At 41.8% G+C, this 23134-nt stretch overlaps 1 protein-coding gene across 1 annotated transcript in view; it reads right to left on the bottom strand.

Annotated features, from left to right (window-relative positions):
- Window positions 1-23134, bottom strand: part of ttc27 (tetratricopeptide repeat domain 27) — a 141149-nt gene that overhangs the window by 48552 nt on the left and 69463 nt on the right. The window contains exons 10-11 of the mRNA XM_083775771.1: window positions 15232-15345; window positions 4306-4401 (exon numbers count right to left, since the gene is read on the bottom strand). Coding sequence (XP_083631897.1) covers window positions 4306-4401; window positions 15232-15345 — 210 coding nt within the window. The remainder of the gene's footprint in view (window positions 1-4305; window positions 4402-15231; window positions 15346-23134) is intronic.

Raw genomic sequence — 23134 nt, 5'->3', positions numbered from 1 at the left:
GCATGGTCATGGTCTATAAACACAATTTAATGTAACTATACTTATAAATCAAGCGATCTGTATCAAGTATCCAAAATGTAAACGCAATGGAAGCTGGTAATCTCTACTTAATTATAGAGTGTAGACTGTTTTTCTCTTCTTTTTCCTGCAGCTATGACATTCAGGTATCCAATTACTAGAGTGTTACCAAGGTGCCTGGAGCCTTTATGAACCCACACTATGTGATACAGTAGTAGAAAAGGGGTCAGAGCCGGAAAAACACTACAGCATCGGTAATTGGCCGTCCACAACAAAACATAATGTTGCTATATCAGTGGTGACCCCAACAATTATATGTGTTTGGCTGCCGACCGAAATTCTCAAAATATTTTGTTCCAGGATCCCCAGAAGCAAAGATTGGACTTAAAAAATGTGAGCTTGTAGACAGCTATTTTCAACATGCAACCAAGTGTAAAATCAGCCATTACGATGCCATCAAGGCCCACCCAAGCTCAAATTTCACACTCAAGTAAGTCGACCCTAGTGGACAAATAAACAAGACGTGACAAGATGTGGAGAAATTATTAACCTTTGTTTGTTTTTGGACCTCCCTACTTGGATGTGAGTACGCCTGCATTGGACCCGCAAAGCCAATCTCTTCACTATCTGTCTGGGATAATTCACAGTCGCAATTTTTATTGATTTACTGGAGGAATTATTTTATTTTGACCACTTTTAATAGTGTTTTATTATACATTTGTTATTGTATTGTTTGACTGACAACTAAAACTCATGCAAAAGGTTTCTATCAAGGATTGCACTAAGGTTTATAAACCAACTTTAAGTATATTATTAAATTGTACACAATTAAATTGTACACATTAATGGGTAAATAACAGGTAAAATTCCACTGGCTACTATGGCTATACATTTTTGAGTTTTGAAACCAAGTGTGGTTCACCTGGCTTACCACTGAGTCGTAGACATGTCTTCCCGTGCACATGAACGTGTGCAAACACACACCACCCGCGCGCACACACCTGCCTCGGTGTTTGACAAATCCCTCCGCCCGCCTGGGGAATGACGGCGCTAACCTACTGTATGTCATCTGACATGGCTTAACATTGGCAGATAATGGCAACAGCAAAACGTCTGCCAAAGATGACAGCACACATGGATGGAGCACAGTATTGTAGTATAGGAGTTTGCCCCACAGTAACTCCAATTACCATTCAGATTGTGATTCCGTGAGTCACCTTGCATAACAGGAGGAGGAGGTTGAATTGGGGCTTGGTGATATGGACAAAATCAATCTTTTGTATATCTATATTCTGACAACAATATCTTATCGTGACTCTAATATAAATGTTCTTAATTTTTTTTACAAACACACACACACGAGTTCTGTCATTGATGGAGCCGCGCACGCACACGCACACGCACACACACACACACACACACACACACACACACACACACACACACACACACACACACACACACACACACACACACACACACACACACACACACACACACACCTCTTTTGCCCTTTGTTGCATTCAGGGCACGCCTCTCTCCAGCATGGAGAAAATGCATCACTGCGGCCCCTTCGTCTCTTGCCTTGCTCGCGCGTTCAATTCCCCAGGCAGCAATAGAGGGCCTTCAATTCCAGCTTTATTGCTGTTCTCAGTTATTACATGCCGCCTGGGCGATGTCTCCTCCTCGACCGATCCCTGTGCACCGCTCCTCCTTCAATCTCTGACACTACGTGCTTAAATCTCTCTCCTGCCTTTGGTTGGAGAGATACTGCTACGTCCCTTAAATGTCCTCTATACCCAAGTCCACTGTGGTGCCCTCATGTCCATGACTGAAAACCCAAACTAGTTAAATAGTTAAAGATCTACAAGCTCACAACACATCACTTTGCACAGTGTTAATTTAGTTGACTAAGAATAAGAGTAAGACTAAGGTTTTTCAGAAGACTAAAAAGGACTAGGACTAAATGGTGTGTTATTCAAAAGACTAAGACTAATTCTGGATAAATTAACATTGCATTAAGACTAAGACTAAAAGACTAGAAGACTAAGATTTTTAAGAAGACTAAATGGTACGTTATACAAAAGACTAAATAAAAATAATCTTAAAAAAACAAAACAAACACTGGCTTGTAAGCTTGTAGATCGGCTATTTCACTACTACTTAAACATTTTTTTCCCTAATTTATGGAATATTTAGTTTCCTGGATACTGTGTGCTAGCATGGAGGCTGAGCATGGCAGAGTAAGCTGTAAAGGTTTTATAACTCGCTGAACCCTCATTGGGAATGCACCTGTGGTCGTTTTGGTTGCAGGACACGACAACAACAGTGTGGGCGTACGCATGGTCGCACGCACACACAGCAGTGTTCATTCAATGTATTTCTAAACAAATGGATTAAAGAAAAATAAAATCTCAGAACTGAACATGTTTATGAGCAAGTCCTAATGTTCGATTTGTGTAACATTAAGAACATTAATTTGGTTTTAGTCACATTTTAGTCAACTGAAATGTTTTAGTGTTGGTCTAGTTTTAGTCGACTACATATCATAAGAGTTTAGTCGACTAAATCTACATTGATTTAGTCGACTAAAATGTATTTTAGCAGGCCTTGATGGCGTCGTATTGGCTGGTTTTAGACTTGGTTGCATGCTGAAAATGGCCGATCTAGTTCACAACCGACCTGCTATTTTCAGCATGCAACCAAGCAAAAAGTAACTTGTCTTTTAGTCCTACACTATCTCTTCTCCACTAGCCCTCCCTAACATTTTAGTGTAGTTTGTATTTTGATGAAATTGTCAATATATTTAGTTTTAGTCATCCTAAAGGTTGGATTTAGTTTTAATTTAGTTTTCGTCAGTGAAAAAAGTTGTCGACGAATATTTTCCATCATAGTCTGTCGACGAAATCAACACACACACCCACACACACACACACCCACACACACACCCACACCCACACCCACACACACACACACACACACACACACACACACACACACACACACACACACACACACACTTTCTCTTTGTCAACCTTGCACTTGGCTAACCTGAGGAGACCCCAGCAGCAGTCTGCCCGATTGATGGAGGACAAAAGGCGGACTGCTGCACTCGTCTGGTGTCTAGCAGTCCAGATCACCAGAGCGACCTCTGGCATGTCCCCGTCCACTAACAGGATGATTTATTTAGCCTGACACAGATGTACAGTCTGAATGCCAAGCGGAGATTAAATTGTTCCATGGACGGATAGCGGGTGATCGCTGAAGTTGAGCAGCCCCATGCTTTACCCTTGGTGATGATGACTCATCACATTACATGGCCAATGAATGGAGGCCCTGGGGACGGCCACCGCACAAAGGTAGATAAGGGTGGTGTTTTGGGTCAGAGACCGCCAACAATGGCACCGCACCGCACCGCACCACACACACACACACACACACACACACACACACACACACACACACACACACACACACACACACACACACACACACACACACACACACACACACACACACACACACACACACACACACACACACACACACACACACACACACACACACACACACACAAATATAGCCTTTGTGCTGTGAAATAAACAGTGAGTTCTACTGAGCTGCCAAAGACACATTTGGGAGTAGTTGTCTGCTTTGGGGTGACAGGTGCCCATGGTTTCAATGCAACTAATGGAATTCAGGTGTACAACACTAATTCTCTTCAGTGGACCAAATGAAAAACAAAACAAAACAATAAAACAGTTTCTCCAACATTTTGTGTAGATACCACGATGGTGAATTGTAACTGCTTGTTGTGAGTCACATACTTTTGATCAAATTAAAACCGGGAATGCATCCGTGTCATTTTAGATTTTAGCTTCACGAGTGTGTGAGTGTGTGTGTATGTGTGTGTGTGTCACAATTTAATGAAAAATAGCAGATATACAAGCTCATTGTATTCATGTTTTCTAATCTTTTTGAATCGTTGAATATATATTTTTAAAAGGGTCCCTGAAATAACATATTTTGAGATGGTGGTCTGAGGTCAAATACAAATTTGGAGGGTCCTTGACATGAAAAAGTTTGAGCACCCACTGAAATTAGACATTTTGTAGAATCTGTCTCAGATCTTAATGTGTTAAATAACAGATAAACGTGATTGTCTCTCAAGTAACAATGTGGGGGGGAAAAGATAATCATCAACGAACATCAGAGAGCCAATCAGGCGTGTCAAAGTGAACAACAACAACCAATGATGTGTGGCGATGTAAGTGAGGGAGGCGTTACCTGGACGTCCCACCTGGGCGGAGCGTGACAGCAGTAGAAGACCTTGAGGCGTTCCGTTACAGAGCAGCTCTTCTCCTCAAAGTGATCCGCGATGGTCTGGTGGGGAATCAACAGACACAAACTCACACTGATGACTGATGGTCTGGTGGGGAATCAACAGACACAAACTCACACTGATGACTGGCATTCAGATTCACAGCTGCACCACACTCATGAATTATTCACTCAAATACGTGCACCTGCTCTACAAAATAAAACCTTGCTTATATAAATATAAAACTTCATCATATTAAAAACGCTGAAAAACTCAAGCTCAAGCTCTGATCTCTGATGCAATTTTATAGCAAATCACTGTTATAACACAAACATATACTGTATGTTAAGTTCAGTTCTTGGCAACGTTTTCAAACGTGAACATTTACAGATGCACACAATTTGAAAAGAAAAGTCAACAGAGCTCACTTCGATCTTTGTACAAAAATGTCTTACTTATGTAAAAGTATCAATATTGAAATGTATAAATACTCTGTCATAAGTAAAAGTCTCAAGAGGAAACTGATGGATTGTGCAGTCCAAGTAGGGCAGGTTTCCCCAATTAGCGGGCCGCTAATTTCTTTTTTTTTGGGGGGGGGGGGGGGGGGGGGGGGGTACAAGCTATAAATGGCATTAAATAGGGGTCAGTAGCCTCTGCATGTCAAACTGGGGGTCCTTTTCAAATGGGGTCTTGCCCTGATCATTAATTTCAGGGCAAGACCTCGACCTTGCGCGTGCCGACTCGGCCCCCATCCTGGTACCGTAGTCAAAATATGGCCCTTGAGGAAAATTAATTGGAGAACCCTGAAGTAGGGAATAAGACATTGCCCCTGGTGAAGGAGTTTAAGTACCTCGAGGTCTTGTTCACGAGTGAGGGGAGGACGGAGAAGGAGATCAGTCGGAGAATCGCAGCGGCAAGGGCGGTATTGCAGTCGCTTTACCCGCGTGACGAAAAGAGAGCTGAGCCAGAAGGCAAAGCTCGCTATCTACCAATCAATCTTCATTCCTACTCTCACCTATGGTCATGAAGTGTGGATCATGACCGAAGGAATAAGATCACGGATCCAAGCGGCCGAAATGTGTTTTCTCAGATGGGTGGCTGGCAAATCCCTTTGAGATAGGGTGAGAAGTTGAGTCATGTGAGAGAGAATCGCTGCTTCTTCGCTTGGAAAGGAGCCAGCTTAGGTGGTTCGGGCATCTGGTCAGGATGCTTCTCAAGCGACTCCCTAGAGAGGTCCTCGATGCACGGCCGCTTGGAAGGAGACCCCCGGGCAGACAAAGGATCATAATCTCCAAAATGGTCCTGGAACGCCTCAGGATCCCCCAGAATGAAGTTACTGATGTTGCTCTGGAGAGGGAAGTCTGGAGCTCTCAAGTGGAGCTGTTGCCCCCGCGACCAGATAAGCAGTTGAAGATGGATGGATTGGTAACGGTATCAAAATACCAAAAGTAGAATCATTATGCCGAATGTCCTGATTTCAAATATTATATAAAAATCTTAAATGGCCTAAATGTATATAGGGCTGAGTAGGTAATGTATGTTTTGTAATAATAATCACAATCTACAAAGAAACTAGTCAAAGTTTTCAAATTGTAGTTGAGTAGAAGTACAGAAAATGTTAAATATTCCAGTAAGTAAAAAACAAAACAAAAAAAAAACTACTCAAGCAGGCTACAGTGTGTGAGTGTACTTAGTTCCTTTACACGACTGCTTGATTGAGATGTGACCGCAGCAGAACTCGTGACTGGCATTCCAAGCACCCAATACCTAATTGAGATCTCTGCCGTTAATCTCAATCGTTGGGTTATTGACAGAGTTGCACAATGCACGCAGAGGGTCGTTAGGTGCTCAACGAACGCTGCTGAAGGGCGCCCAGGAGCAAACAATAAACACCAGTAAAGTGTCCCTGCTCTGCAGGCTGCCTGCCCCGTCAATGAGCCACGGCCGACTGTCGCGCCATTCTGATTAGACCCGATTTATAAATGGCTGCACATCGCGTGCGTCACACACACCGAAAGCAACACCGCTGGTATCGCGCAATTAACCCGTCAAAACCGAGAATGCGTCTGTGTCATTTTAGATTTGAGCTAATTCAATAATAGCAGATATAGCTCATACTCATTGCACGCAAGCTTGTAGATCTGCTATTTTTTAAAAATCTGGAAAATCTGTGCAAATCTTTGAATATACTAATATAATAATCTTTAATTAAGGTTTTTGCTTCTGGGGGTCCCTGACACCAAATATTTTGAGATGGGAGTTAATTACATACTATTTTGGGCGTCCTTGACACGAAAAAGCGTCAAGGAAAAAAATCTCCACTGATATCTCAACATACGTTTTTCAGAAAACCCAATTTGTAGAATCGGCCTCAGGTCTTAATGGGTTAAGTATAAATTATTCTGGTAAGGACGAGCCGGCGTGGTAGAGCGGCATGATACGTCGCCTTTCTCCATCATTATATCTTTTCAAAGGAATATTTGTCTAATATCTACAGTATGCCTAAAAGGCAAGGAGGCTGACTTGCCGTTATTATGATTCGCACGGCGATAGGGAGATAGTGTTCTATTTTTAAAATTTGAGGCAGGTAATACCATGGCTCATGAAGCAGCGCTACGCATACCGCTCCCAGACGTGGCGAGGTGCGGCGGGTGTGATTAGGCGAGTGGTGTTATCAAGGGGAGAACGCAGACAGGGCCATGTCTCCTATAATGAGATTTTGGAGCCAGACTGCCTACGATACAAACGTTTAATTATGAGCAGTGGACGGAGTCCGAGCAGTGCTGGATGTGATTGGGCGCCATGTATGGGAAATTAAGGGGAAATTTAACTAAATGTGTAATGGGTGACAATCTTGCGGGGTATGAAGAAGGTGCTGAATACAGAGTGGTGAGTCATTATATGTTATTTCCCTCTCTAGGCACAAATGCAATGTAATATAGAAAGTCAGTTAGAGAGCACAGCTATGCAGGTAGGGATGCAATAGTGAATCAAACTGATCAATTCTAATCGATAAAAAAATAATCCCCAACAATGTTTACATGCTTTTTAAATTAGCATAGCAGCAGCATGCAACACCATTGTACAACAAATGAAAATAAAATATGGTGCTAAATTAATTAGACAATTTAGTCAATCAATTAATATATATATTAAGTATATATGCTTTGGGGCACTGATAGCCCCATAAGTGGCTTTAAGTGGTTAAAGCCACTTGATTTGATTCCCAGGGCGGGCAGACCATTCTCTCTCTCTGATTTCTGATTAATCTCCACTGTACTAAATCAATCAATAAAGGCTGAAAAGAATGACAAGAAAAGAAAAACACACTTTAAGATTATTCAAAAAAGCAATCGATGGAGCCCTGCATACAAGTTGACACACATACACATGTATAAAAGAGTCAAATAAATTATAAACACAGACACAAAACACAGTGATAAGGGAACCAACTACCAACATCAAGGCAGCCCATTCGAGATGGGATCAATAAGTAATTTCTTTTTAGCCCTGCAAGATCTAGTTTGGAATCCCAACAGACGCATCTACTGGCTCCAGTGCTTGTATAATAACATGGCCTGTGATGAACACTGACCTGCAACAGGGCACTGGTGACTACTTGTGTGCTGCAAATACACCTCAAACTAATTCCTTTTTGTCCTGGACCATAAAGATAGGATAGTTGGAAAATTCCAGGTCAACGAGGGGGAAAAAAGACTAAACAATCTAGACCTTGACTACCATGAGCAAACATTCTCTGAAGCGTACCTTGCTGTCCATCAGTGGAAGCACCCGGTCTACCCGTTGAGAGTTAATACTTCCATTTAACCGGAAATCATCTGTGTCATAACGTGTGACCGTGTGCCACAACATCACCTAGCGCGAGGGTGTGGAGGGGAATTTCTAAGATTTGTTTGTTTTAAAATGTAGGAATTAAAAAACATTGCATGGATGCACCTGGGATGTATCCTCAGTGATGTATCCCAAGGTCCCCTGGGTTTCGGGTCTCGCAACATCATACCCCTCACTCGGGTGACCCAGCCGGGGTGATCAAGTCCCGACTTCCGCCCCAGTAGCTACCCTCCATCAGTCCCATTAGGGAAAAACCAGGGACACACACCACAGGGAAACGGTGGTGCTGCTTGCGGCTTGAAAGGCCCTTCTAAAGGCCTCACGTGGGTATTTTGGGCTTCCTCCTCACGGAGGACACAGGCTGGGGTGCAAACCCACACTGTTCACCCGGGTATAACATACAAAATATATAGAAAGAAGAAAAATCTGAAAAAGAAAAATCTGAAAAATAAATACAGCACCTTGAATATTGTGTAAAAGTTCATTTTCTTCCCAAACATAATTCAAAAAGTGCAACTTTCATATATTCTCAATTCTTTGTGCATAAAGTGAACACATGACAGAGCATAAATTAGCCATTCATAGGTAACACTGTTCTTACGTTCAGAAACCAGCGGTACAATTATGTCCAACAAGACGACCCGAGTGTTAATGGCTTAGTAATGTGTTCATAAAGGAACACGTTTTTATTTGGCATATACGGTAGAAGGTTTCCCTTGGTTTTAATTATTTTTTTATGTTATATGCACAGGACGGGGGTGCGGTTGAAAGTTTGGCTTAACGGTTTTGATATTTTTTACATTGTCGCCTACGTTATATATTCTTGCATTAAACCAACAGGCCGAGACAAGGGACGGCCGACTGTACAGAAATTGGAGTTGTGAATAATTCTATGTATGACTGTGGCAATTACTGTTTCTCATAAATCATTAAATCAAGTACAAATTATGGCCCACGGAACGTTGGTGGCACCGTTCCACCAACAGAGTCGTAAAAAGTACTTCATCAAGCGGGAGTGGAGTCATGATATATCTATATTTTAAATTTATGACAAAATGTAGTGTGTAGTTGGCATCTATGACTCTAGTCCTCGGGAGAGATGAATGAAGCCGTTCTTAACGTTTGCTTGTGTCAGTCGACATCCTCCGCACGGTGCTCAACTGATTTGAAGGCCTCCACCCAACTGAAGTAAAGCTGATCAGCTGTCATGAGTCTCCGCAAAAGAGCCTTTTGATGCTCAAGTGTGAAATATTCCATCTGTGTTCCTCCCCCCGGCCCACCCCCTTAACCCTTTAAAACTGGGAAAGCATCAGTGTTATTTTTAGATTGTAGCTATATTTTAACCACTTTTTAAACATAATTTTATACTATGGCTATTCAAAAATAGCAGATCTACAAGCTCATATCGCAGAATGAAGTGCCATGCTACGAGCTTGGAGATCTGCTATTTTTTGGGGGATTTGTTTTTAAATTGACGCAAATATTTGAAGACAAATCTTTGCTTCTGGGGGGTCCCTGGAACAAAATATTTTGAGATGGGGGTCGGCGGCCAAATACAGCACCACTGATTCTTTTTTTTTTCATAAAAGAAGCCTCAGGTCTAAATGGGTTAAAATGGGATATGTCAATCACCCCATTGATATCTGCCAGTATTATATTCCACAGTCAAGGATGGCTATGCAGAGCACATCTCAGAGTTTAAGGGATAATACCGCCTGCTTGCCAAATCACAAAATGTAGCATTCCATGCATTGTTTTGACTGGCATGTGTGGGCTTCCGAATCAAACCAGCGGTTGCAGGGTGGTTGTAGTGTAGGAGGAAGGGAGGCCGAGTATTATTCATTGGGATGAACTGCCACCTCGTGAGGAAATAGAATTTCCAGTTGACTTGTTGCAAATGGTAACAGCCAGGTTGTTTGATGAGAGCACACTAGGGAAGACTAATTACTAGCGCTGAGCCAAATGCCATTTTTGTTTTCCCCCTTGATGCGTCATTGGAAATCTTTCATAAATCAAAATAATGTATTAAAAACATTATTTTTAAGGTCCTTCCAAACAATGGTAAGAAGATGTGCTGTTGGCGGAGGCGCCCACATCTGTTGGCGGGCGTGGCCACATCTATTTTACTGATGTGTTATTGAAGCATGCAAAATCATGGGCTGACTTTTGTTTTAAAAATAATTATTAAGGTAGTATTAATCTGAATTGGATCGGAAGCACGATTGCATAAACTCTCAGGACATGAAACATTTGCCGGAGTTTGAACTAGTAGAGGATTCATAACAGTGCTCTCTCTATACATTACTGTATGTGAGACCACAGCAGTTCCGTCTTCAGAACTTTAAGCAGCAATAATATGGATGAGGACGTGTCCCGTTACAAGTTCAGGTTCAAATGCATTTTACCAGTGGTGGGAGTTGCAGGTGGAATGGAGAGAGAGAGGTGAGAGTGCATTGGGGTGAGATCATGAACTGTGTGTTCTTACTTGATGCGAGCACAAACCAATGTTTTGAACAATGCCGTCTTTATAGTGGTACTACAAGCACTTGCACTTGTATACTTGTTCGAATGATACAGGTGTAAAACTCCTGGCATGTGCAACTGTAGTTCGCCTTTGCATGTATTTCACTTGATCAACGCTGCAGTATAGTGGGTCCTTTATAGAAAGGCAATCAAGGCCACTTTAAACTGTTGCTGGTGTGGTCAATAAATCCCCACTGGCAGCTCAGTTTTCATTCCTCATATCGACTGCTCAGAAAAATGAATAGTTAAACTGCATCTTTCTAAGAACATTGTATTTAGTGATTATCTATCAAGCCTACAACCTGAATAAAAAATTCAGTCCTTCTCTTTGATATGTGCCAGTCAGGTACAGTATGTGTTGCCAGTCAGGTATGTAAGCCTCATAACTTGGTTTCTAAAAGAAGACCTGTCTTGCTGAATGAGTCTGCCTCTCTGGGTGTGCATGGGGCTATTATTGACCAACATCAGAAACAGCATTTGGAGCTATTATGAATAATGCTTCTGTTCATGCTGCTCTGCGTTGCTTTTAATGAGAAAACAAGGTTGCTCAATAACTCAGGGCCAATGGCATCGGCGGCGGAATCAGATACTAGGGAACTGTAAACATAAGAGAATGGACTTCAGTAATCTCGCCGTGTGAAATAATAGCTTGAACATCCAGTCAAGGACAGTTCAGAGTGGGATTATGCATATTAACATGTGAACTAGGCTACATATACCGCAGCACCACCTACGAGAACACAATCTAAATACTTAATTTGTGAAGTTCTGGACTTGCTTCCTTCAAAAGGCATCATATAAGTGAAAAATGATGATGATACCATTTGTTTGTAACTTTTTGTACATAAAAGGAGACAGAATGTGAGGCTGTATTACTGGACCTGTGCCATCAATTTTGAAAACGTAAACAGGAAAGCAGATGAGTGTGTACTTATCATTTCATCTCTGGCAACAAGTCAAGGAACCACAACGGGGTTAGTGATAGGTTAGAATGGAACCAGACCGTCTTTTCCTTGTATAGGATGAACAATAATAATAAGATGAACAAACAGTGTCTTTAAGAGATGCCTGTTCTATAACTGGAACTGACACGTCCTTTTTGGAGTCCAGAATAGACACAAAATGGCCACCAATGGGAGTGGGAACATCAATTGGAAAGCAGTCTTGCAGCTCCGCCCCTATGAGGAAACCCCTTCTCTGGCATCCTGTGTTATCACAGGGACCAAAGGGGCCGTTCATCTGAAAGTTGCCAGACCCACGGTACTGTAAATCACTCCCCCATGTCCACAAGAAGCCTTTAACGGCCTGTGATTTCCCCTGTCCCTTCTCTCTGGGTGAGGTTACAGGTTGCCAGACAGACACATACAGTCCCAGGGCAAGAGAAACTACTATTTTCCCATTTGGAAAAGTGAGGGTTATGGACAGGGCTAGTAATACGGCGAGTCGGAATGGCGATGCGTCAGAATAGCGGGCTTCGAAATGCCGGTGTGTAACCAGTTGAACCCTACATATGTTCTGGCCCGAACCCAAGTGGGAAAACTAAACTAAAGCATGACAGCTATTGCCAACGGCAGTGGCTCAAATAGAATAGTATTTTAGATGCAACGTAAAAATTAATATTACTCAGGAGTATGCACATTGGAAATGTCAGTTCTACGAAGCCCTGGATTTGGTGGAAAAGAAGCTAAGACAACATTTGACCAAGAGGAGCTGCACAACCTTGTGTCTATTTACTGTTTAGTGCTCATATCAAATAGGTTGCAAACTGCAAAGGGAAATTATCCCATTCTGTTGCCAGTCTAAACTTTTAAGCAATGAATGAGCTTAAACTCCAAAAACAGTTTGACAGATCACGCCTGGAATTACAGCTGAGTCTGACTTTGAAAAACATTCAGCGTTGCCAATGAGGTTGGCCAGATTTCTGACTGCATTCATTGCATCCACAAACGAGGGGGCTGTTCAAAGAGACTGAGATGTTTGTTCAATGCTGTGTTGTGCCTCCCTGAGCTGCCATGTCAGAAAATTCATTCTCCAGTTATAGTCATAAAACCTGATGAGCCAGAAGAGCTTGACACATCTAGCTGCAGTAACAGAACCATGTGAGATCTGTCACAATCATTACATAATTGCCTAATGGTAATTGTTTGAGATAATCACAATAATTTTTCATAATCAACATAAATGTTTCCATGTTGAAAAATGTCCAATACATTTTGAAAATAATTCCAAAAATAGCAGATCTACTTGTTTTCCCTTTTTATTAAATGTGTCGGTAAAAGTTATTTGGCATATCTGTCATGTGCAATTTGTGATTATTAAGCAAAAATATATATATATATATATATATATATTGTATTCATATTCATATATGTTCAATGCCAAAAACACAATTAAATCGTTAATCACAATTCTTTGTGTGACAAATAATCATCAACTTAAATCCGTCAATGTTTCATTAGCAGCACACTGGAACACAAGGATACGATAGGCAAATTCATTCCAGGTAAGACATGGCTTTATTTAACATTTTAGGCGGGAACCCCTTTTGGTGTTTTAAAGGGATTGTGACATTTAAAACACATTTTTGTAGATTTTTTGGCTTTTTTGGCTTTTCTTGACATCAATTTCACAAAAAAAAAACGAAGTTTGAACATTCAGTGTATTCTCTGCTGTCTGGACTCTTGTGAATAATTATGCAAAAATGTCTCATCTGGTTGGACGGCAGGGATATACGTAGATCCCGGCTAAACCTCCGCCCCCTCCACTCTGCTCCCTGCCTAGTGCCTACCCTCTCTTCTCCGCTTCCTCATTGTCAACCGCGACTTTGTTTCTTTGTAATACTTACTAATAATGTCTTCTAGAGAAAAATCAATCTGCTCTGTTGTTGGCTGTGGATACCAACTTACACTGGATACCAACTGGCCTAGATGACTCTTTTATTTTTGACGACGTTCCTACCACGTTGTCAAAGAAGCGCATCTTGGGTTGACAGGAAAGGGGGAATTACCGACATCTACAGGCTAAAATAATGTGTTTTTCCATGGCTTCTCAGGATGAACTTTACACATGCACAAAAACTCGTGTCAAGAAATACTGGAGTGGAGTTGAGTGTTCAAACTTTTTAGACACGTTTGAAGGACCATGGCCAAGACTTTTAATGTTGTTAAAATTATGTTATAAATCATGTCATAATACCTTTAAAGGTATATTCAGTGATTTCACTCAAAAAACCTTAGGTTTCGTTTTTGGCTGTGGGACCCAGCCTTTCGTCCAATCAGGATTCAAAAACGAAACCTAAGGTTTTTTGACCCCCAGGGGTTAACTGGGGACAGGGAGGAACTCCTTATATGGCCAGCACACTCTATAGTAGGGAGGATTATCACAACAAAACAAAAAAATAAGTGATATTTGAATTAAGTGAAATCACTGAATATACCTTTAAGGATTATTTTATACTTTAGCTATTGAAAAATAGCAGATCTACCAGCTCATAGCGCGGCACTCGGTGCAGCGCTATGAGCTTGTAGGTCTGCTATTTTTTTTTATCTTGAAAATGTAGTGCAAATCTTTGAATATAATTATATTCTTTCAGAGAGAATGTTTTTAACTCAAATCTTTGCTTCTGGGGGGGGGTCCCTGGAACAACATATTTTCAGATGGGGGGGGGGGGGTCGGCAGACAATTACATATAATCTTGGGGGTCCTTGACATGAGAATGTTTGAGAACCAGTAGCACTGACATAGAAACATGGGTTTTTCAGAAAACTGTCAAGATTTAGAAGGCATTTTGTAGAATCGTCATCAGGTCTAAATGGGTTAACCCATTATGAAGTCAGGCCAATTCTACAGATGCCTTCTAAACCAGTGGTTCTCAAACTGGAAGGACTCAAGGACCCCCAACATGATTATGAGTTTGGCTGCGCCGGACACCCCATCTGAAAATGATTATTCATGTTTTGCCATGGACCTATTTTCAGCATTAGCAAAAATTAGCATCAAATTATTGGCGGCAAACACAAATAAATCTCCATTAAATGAAGGCTTCAGGGGGTGTGTAACTTAAATGGAGGTATAAGGTATCGTATGATGCGTACACTAAAAAAATAAAAAATAAAATAAACATCATACTTCAATACATTTTGTTGACAGCCCCCCTACCTAAAACGTCTTCCAGCAAGGTTGGAGATAGAGTTTATTTTTGAAGAGTCTGTCGGTGCTGTGTGAGCCATTCAAGCTGGCCATGGCGATATACTATGCAAAAGTATTGGGCAAAATACAAGACTAAAATACAGACCGAGCTGATTGGTCTCTGTGTGAGCAATGTTATGGAAACAAAATGTAAATCACGCTCCCCCTTCTTATCAACAACACCTTGTTCAGCATTGCAAATATGAAATATTGCCTCTATGTGAGCTCCAAATCAATGCTCTACATGGTGGAATAATGGCATAATAAGAAAGGAATGCAAGGTGAACATTGACAGGATACAAAAATGCAAGCCACCCACCACTTCTTACCTGGGTTTGCATCATGGCTCTCTCGACCCGTCGGGAACTGCCTTTCTCCAGCTTGGTCCTGAGGCAAAGCGCTGTTACCTCCACCGCCCAAAACTTTGGCTGAGACAGCATACACTGCATAAATAAAAACACAGGAGAAGGATGCATAATGTTTTAAAGATGAAATTCCCAATAGTCTATGAAATGCACAGCTGTTAATTCAAAGTAACTGATATCATCCTCACCAGGTGGGAACCTTTGCCCCAACAAGCCAACTAGTTGAGAAGTCAGAAGGTTCACTATGACATAAAGCTGACCTTCACTGTTTCAAGAAGCAGGATATTTGGGTTTGATTAAACTTAAAACAGTAAGTCCAAAACATGACTATGTAAGGACAGATAACTCTTGGTTCCCATGCAAAAGTGCACGCGTGTGCGTGGGTGCGAGAGAGGATGGAGGAGGCGGGTCTCACTTCCTGTCCATTGCAGGAAGCTTTACTCACTGTGTAGCAACAACAGCAAAGTATATCTCCCAGTTCTTAAACTCACTCACTGCCAAGAACGATTTTGTGTCTTTAGTTTTTACACTAGATACTTATGATTCTCCGTTTGAGTCCCTGTGAAACCAGGAACAAGGAAATCACCTGGTTCAAAAACTCCCCTGCCACCCACTCCCATGTTAGAGAATTTTCTAATACGCTCATATCTCCCTTCCTGTATCGTTCCACTTCAGCGGCGACCAACATTCAATTTTCAAGGGATAGGCGTGCTTTTTACATTAAACACCTATGGGACCCCAGAGAGGACGTATAGGGCCTTAGTCCTACTCCTCCTCCCAGCCCAAATCACACCTTGAGTGTCAGCATGAGTGTCTATTTCAAACTAAGTGTTTATTGACTATACTTTCGTATAGCACATAATAACAAGGCAAAGTAATGCAGGGTAATCCATAACCCACCAATGGAAGAATAAATAAACCATTTGATTAGACTTTTACGATCATAGTGACCTACGTTTGGTATGCGACACACCTCCTTTCTTAACCAACGTTTTGTTATTCTAGGCCAGTGATTCTCACCCCTTTTAATTTCAAGGACCTCCTGTTTGCACTATCCCACATTTTTTATGATTGTTCTGACTGGGAGCTAAATCAACACAGAAAAATGTATGGAGCAAATTTGTACACTCTCTGGGTTACCGAGCTGTAAGGGTCCACTTTTATCCTAGTCTCACGACCAAGACTGTTGCCTCCGACGATTTTCAAATGCTTTCATCATGGAGTACTTAATCTCTTATGTGCTCTCTTATTTAATATTATACGAATATAAATAACAATCTAAGCATATATAGCTTGCTGCTTAGCAGAAATAGAAACAAAAGAAAATAAGTAGCCTACAGATATTTTAAGCTATATTTTCGTGAATGGAAATGATGAACAGATGACAGCTTCCTGTCTCGGGTGGAGGTTTAGTTCCAGACTCTATGGGCCCTATTTTGCGTGTCTTTGGTACCAGGTCTTATGACTTCACTTAAGACATGGATGCGTGGCCAATGCCGTTTAACTATTTTGAGTTGCCAAACAGCATTGGCTACGACTCCAGGTCTTAATTTAAGTCATAAGTCCTGGTACTTAAGAAGTGCAAAATAGGGCCCTACAGTAGGCCTATATATTTAGAAATTGTGGAATAATTATATGGCAATAATTTATAGTGGTGACCCTGCAAATCCCCTCAAGGACACCTGTGGTACCCCGGACTGGTCAACATCTCTGAAGGATTAACGGACATAACACAAACCTATAACTCCCCACTGTTAGACTGGCAGGAGACTTATTAAACACTGGTCATCTTTATATTGGAAGTATGTGGAAAGGCAAATGAAGCACATATCTAATGTTTCACATGCAGGAAACTATTATGAAATATTGTTTTACCCAGGTCAGGGAAAGTGAGGTTCATCCTCCATAATTATATCATGACTTACTGATCCCAATGCATTTATTGATAAAGAGAAGATGAAGGGGCGGTGAACCCAAGGAGCAGCAATCATAATAAGAAAATGCAAAGGAGAAAAGCAATGAGCAGTACAATTGTAAACCATGAATCAATGTAAACATGCACAGAATTGATCAATTCCTATGCCATGTGGTTTCCCCCTCCATCTAAAATTTACCAATTCATCCTTTTGCCCTATTCATGAACTCATTGATGACTCAATAAGACGATGGTCTACGTGCTAAACCGGGAAGCAGAGTAATCAATTCATGGCACAAAGTGGGACTGAAAGCATCAATGAGGTCCACCGTCATCGACGGTTTCTGAGAAATATGAAGTTCATAATCTGCAATATCTCCTGCTTGCCTTAGTACTGACCTTTGAATGTGAAATGGATATGAGATGGAAATTGAGAGAGCGAGAGAGAGAAAGAAAGAACAGAGATTATGTTTGCCCAGTTGACTCCCACATGAATTCAATTACATGTACAGTAAGAGCACGAGCTTGGCAATAAAACAGTCGGCTCGGTAAACATCCAAGCAAATATCAGGAGAAACAAGACTCTGTGAAGATGGAAGGTTTCCTGTTGTTTCTAACGTTACATCACATCCCCAGAAGTCAGATTATTCCAGCTGAATTTCAAACAGACAACAGAGGCTTACATATCTGACTCCAAAAGTAACAGGATATTTAGTCTCCATTGCAAGTAGACTTCCTCCATGTCTGCATCGACACATGTTTTCCCTCGGCCTTCCTCCTCCGGCCAACCAAGCCGTTTGTCTGTCCTGATAATCTCGCCTCGCCTTAAAGCCAGAGCTGTCCCCAATCAGACACAGTACTGGTAGTTGATAGGCTAGCACCTGTGCCTAAGTCGGCTGTAGCTAAGTGGAAATGGGAAGGAAGCCAGTTGCACAGTGTACGTGTCCATTGTGTCCAAGTGTCCCAGAGCAAGACAATTAATCCTCAACAGCCCCCTGAGCAGCCGTATGCTGGGTGTAGCTGTAAAAGCCATTTGCCTCCCCCAGGGCTGTCACAATTATAACATAATCGTCTAATCGCAATTAAACATTTTTAAGCAGAAATAGCAAATCTACAAGCTTAAAATGCGTCAATTTGTAAGCTTGGAGATCAGCCAATTAATTTTTTTAAATATATGTTAAATATGTCAGTAATTTCTTAGTATATTTAAGTTATTTGCCATATGCAATTTTTGATTACGGGGCCTTAAAGGCAATCTGAAATAATGTTTTATTCATATGTTGTCCAAAGTTCAATGCCAAAAACACAATTAAATCGTAAATGGTAATTATTTGTAAGATAACTTAAATGTGTAATGGTGACCAGACAAGGAAGGAAGAACACCACAGCAAGACGTCTCACCATATTCAGGGGGTCAGAATGTGGAGCGGAGGTGCAGTGTTGGGGGGGGGGTTGCATGCCTGAAGGAGAGCTGAGGAAAAAGATGACCCTCACTAGACTCCCTTAGCTCTTTCATTTCTATTTCCCCCAACTCTGGTGCGATGATTATCACGAGCGACTTCCTCCCAAAGGGCCCTCCTTGTGGAGAAATTAGAATTTTAACCCCACACAAACACCCACTCTTCCTTATGCTTGCGTTGCCTGGCAACACTCTGCACCCAGGATAGAGCCCTGCTGCGCCAGTCAGAGCAGAGGATGAAGAGGAGGATATGGTGTAGAGCAGTGGTTCACAAACTTTTCAGGTTGAGACCCAAAAGAGAGATTAGACACGACCCAAACTAATGATAATAGCAGATGTACAAGCTCACAACACTTCGCCAGACGCCGCGTTGCGAGCTTGTAGATCAGCTAGATTTCACTACTACAATTTTTTTTATTCATAGTATTTCTTAAATTTTTGTTTTTGTTTTAAAATTCATAAAGTAATTTAAAAAATAATTATTACACAAATATATATTTTGAAATTTAATGTAGTAAATGGGATTTTTACTCGAGTCGTGACCCACAAAGGGGGTCACGGACACTGGTTTGGGAACCAGTGGTGTAGACAGAGTGGAGTAGCGTTTAACAGGACAGACAGACGGCAGATCCTATCCTCCAACCAGAGCCCACAGCTGTCTTTACTGAGCTAGCTGATGTAATACTGTAATGCTGCCACATCTGTGAAGAAATATAGCGCTGGGATGGGAGGGGGAGGGGGAGGGAGGGATGGGGGCCTGTCTGGACTCTATGTGACGGACTCTTATCAACGGCCTAGAGACAATCTTATTTCCAGCCCAGTGTGATACTCCCACCAAGTTGCTGACAATAGTTTAACACTTCTTATGCTTGCTCAAGGAGAGAGAAAGGGCGAGGCAGAAAGACCAGTGTCTTTGCAGAACGTGGTGGCACACAACAAGGACAAAGAAAAAACATTTTATCACACAAATCACACAAAATCCATGACACAATGTGCGTGTTCAGTGCACTCCTCTGTTCTTTGGTCGTTGGTAGCCAAGCCATGACCATTAAAACTAAGACTGGTTGCCTAGAGACGAGGCAGGCAGTATGGCAGCCAATGAGAATGATAGCTTGCTAGTACGGCCACTACGGCAGCCAATGAGAGAGATAGCTTGCTAGTCCAGAAAGGCAAAGCGATAGATCAGGGGTACTCAACTGGCGGACCGCGGTCCACGACCGGACCGCGGACCACCTCTCTGCGGACCCTAGGCAAATTATTAAAAAGGTCAGGCGAGCAAAAAGAAAATCTCTCCTAAGCTCAGGCCAGGCCAGCCACAGTCAATTTCAGGCAGTGTTGCTGCAGCACAACTACATTGTGTGTCTTATGTAAATGGAGGGAACAAGTTAATAATATAAATAACATCAGATGGTACATTTCTCATGTGAAATTGCTGCAAAGGCCCCCAAAATGTCCCCCAAAATCCCGGTGCGCGCTGTGCGCGCGCGCAGTGTGGCCTGCCAGGGCGTATAACTCCCGGCCTGATTTAGAGTTCCACTCCGGGCCTGCACTCTGCAGTGTCTGCACCCCATTATTGGTTGGGTGGAAGGGGATCTGATTTGTATAAGCTTGGCTTGACCATACTAAACGGGCATAGAGCCCCGCTCTCCGATGGACGCCGCGCATGGGACCGGACCTCGGTCTTATTCAAAAAAATATTTGTGGACCTTCATCATTTCTAGTTGAGGACCCCTGCGATAGATCATAAACAGCTCCGCTGTGCTTCACACAGCAGCTGGTAAAAAAACCATGGGATGCTTACAGTAAGCAAGTCTTACAAAAAAATCAGACTAGCCTGACGTGAGTGGTGCAACAGCGCCCCCTGTTGGTACCCTAAACATAGGGACATACATAGGGACGGACGGATGGACATAGGGACATTGCTGTTCCTTGGAGTGGTTGCACCGCTCAAAAATCAAACAGTGGAAATGGCGGATCCACAAGGTTGCGATGCGACACGCTGTGAGCTTATAGATCATGGCAATTTCCACTCTTAGGATTTAAGTGGCTAACCTGGATGTATAGGATAATGGTGTCTAATTACATACATTTCTGAGGGTGGACACAAAGATCGTCCAATATGTCAGAAAATATCATTCTTATACTGAGCGTTGCAGATTAAGCAGATGTGCTGTTGGTCTGTGAAAGCTCCTTTCAAAGACAGCCTGGGTTCTTGTATGCACTCTGCTGCATTGAGGAGGTGCTATGCTGCTCATGTTGGCAACACTAAGATGCCCCATGAGACCTTGTAACTAACATTATTGAAACATTTTGACAATTGAAACATTCGTGCAGAGTTAACATGTGTTAAATTTGTATTTTCTTCCACCACATGGTTGCAACATTATACCTTCACAGCGTTTTCATCTGTCATCTGTGTATCAAACATTAAAGATCCTTCCTTCACTTCTGCCCTTCATTATTCTTGAACAGTATAAGTGAACTCAAATCAATACAGAGCGCTGGTATTCATCTGTGTGTCCCATATGTATGTTACGTAGAAACACCAGAAGTCAAATTTCACAGGTCAATAGTTTTATAGCATTCAGCGTTCAGAAAATATATTTCATATTCAATAAAGATGAGGTAGCAAATAGCCATCGTAAATTTCCAGATCTACTGTACTAGACATACTTGACAGTGTTCATTTTACACTACTATAACCCAATTGAGTTTAACCGTTAATAAAAACAAACAAGAGGATCTTTGTCTCCCAATATAGTCAGATGTCTTATCATTACAGAAAATCCTTTAACACATTTTGGGCGGGAACGCCTTTTGGTGTTAGCATTATGTTATGCTTTAGCTATTGAAAAATAGCAGATCTACAAGCTCTTAGAGCATGTAGGTCTGCTATTTTTGAAAAATTGAAGAACGACTGACATAGCTTTTTCAGAAAACTGTCAGGATGTTGAAGACATTTTTAGAATCTGATCTCAGGTCAAAATCCTTTAATACTAATATCAAGGATTGCAATCTCTACGTGCTGCTCTTGGGGTCCAGGGAGATGAAGACAGACCTGCATGCATCGACACGATTCTGAGATAAAGATCTCCATGCAACTCGGTGGAATGCGGCGGCGGTCATTGAAAACACCCCTCCTTCACTTTCCACCGTTCTCTCCTCTCAAGCTATCGCTGATCATATCTCAGCCATCTCGCGGCCTCTCAGCTCATCAGTCAGCAGTGCAGTAATACAGCAATAAGGGTAGTAACAGGGTCAGCCAGAGAGCCAGTGTCACTGCCTCACTGGGGTTATTAAAGCCGCCGGGTGCTTATATCTTTGTAGTTTTTTTGGAAAGCCTGAGCAGCTCTGTGCAAAAGGTATTAGGCCAGTGGACTGCATGGAGGGGTTGGCTGGTACGGTGCTGTATGTCAGACGGTAGAAATGTCTTACATGGATCTGACATTTAAATTTGCATCGATGCTCGTCTCCTCAGCCAGAATCTCTAACAAGATGTCACGTAGTGATGATTATCTACATAATATTGATGACTGGAAATGGTCGGGAAAGTAATGAATGGTTGTAGGTGAGGTGAACAAACACTAATCACGTGTTTGTGGACACTTAGCAAGTCACGATGGAATTTAAATGGGCCATTAGTGCAAGGGAAAATTGTCCTCATTATGCACTTGTCACAATCGCAACATTAATCATGGAGCAATTAAAAGCAAATGATAACTATGCTGAGCATTTGTTATACAACTAATCACACAAGCAATAAGCGCCTGTTCAAGAATAATGGCATTCGATCTCACAACGCTAACAGATTCTCTTTACACAGCGCAATGTGACCTTATGCCGAATTTATAGTTGTGCACCGCTGTCATGCACGGAAATTGGCGATCTGCAAACTCACAACGCATCACAGCACAATGTGCAATAAAGAATATCAAGCCCTTTATCTGCAGATGATCCACCTTGGTCGTCCACAGTAAATAGCGTTTGGCTTTTCCCACATTAGCTGAAATTCACAGACTCCTTTTTGAGAGAGGCAAATTGTTATTGAGTCAAACGGTTAAGGCGATGGGATTGACACAAAATGGAGTTTCGCTGGGCTTTTGTTCATCACTTTCAAGCATTTGTGTTTTCTTGCTTTTTCAGGAGGCTCATACATTGCACCTAGCTGCATGGCACAGCTGTGTAAGAAGGGGCCTGTTCAGAGATGTTTGACATGCAGGATGTATTAGTCAAACTGAACTCAACTTAATTTTACATTGCTCTTCTTATTTTGCACAGGCCAAGTTTCACTTGTCACTACTAGCAAGTAGCAACTAAGAGCCAAGAGCTATGCTATAGGAAGGCACATGATGTAAAGAGGAAACACAGTTAACTAATGACATAAAGATAAAGCAAGACAGATAATTAGACAAATCAATAATTTCAGATTTCAAATTTTCAAAAGCCAAACAGAGCGTTCTATTATTTGCTCTTGAGCCATATAATTAATTTGG

Source organism: Protomyctophum parallelum (genome assembly GCF_964188405.1).
Source record: "Protomyctophum parallelum genome assembly, chromosome: 10".
Lineage (NCBI taxonomy): Eukaryota > Metazoa > Chordata > Actinopteri > Myctophiformes > Myctophidae > Protomyctophum > Protomyctophum parallelum.
This window is presented reverse-complemented; position numbering and strand designations above follow the sequence as displayed.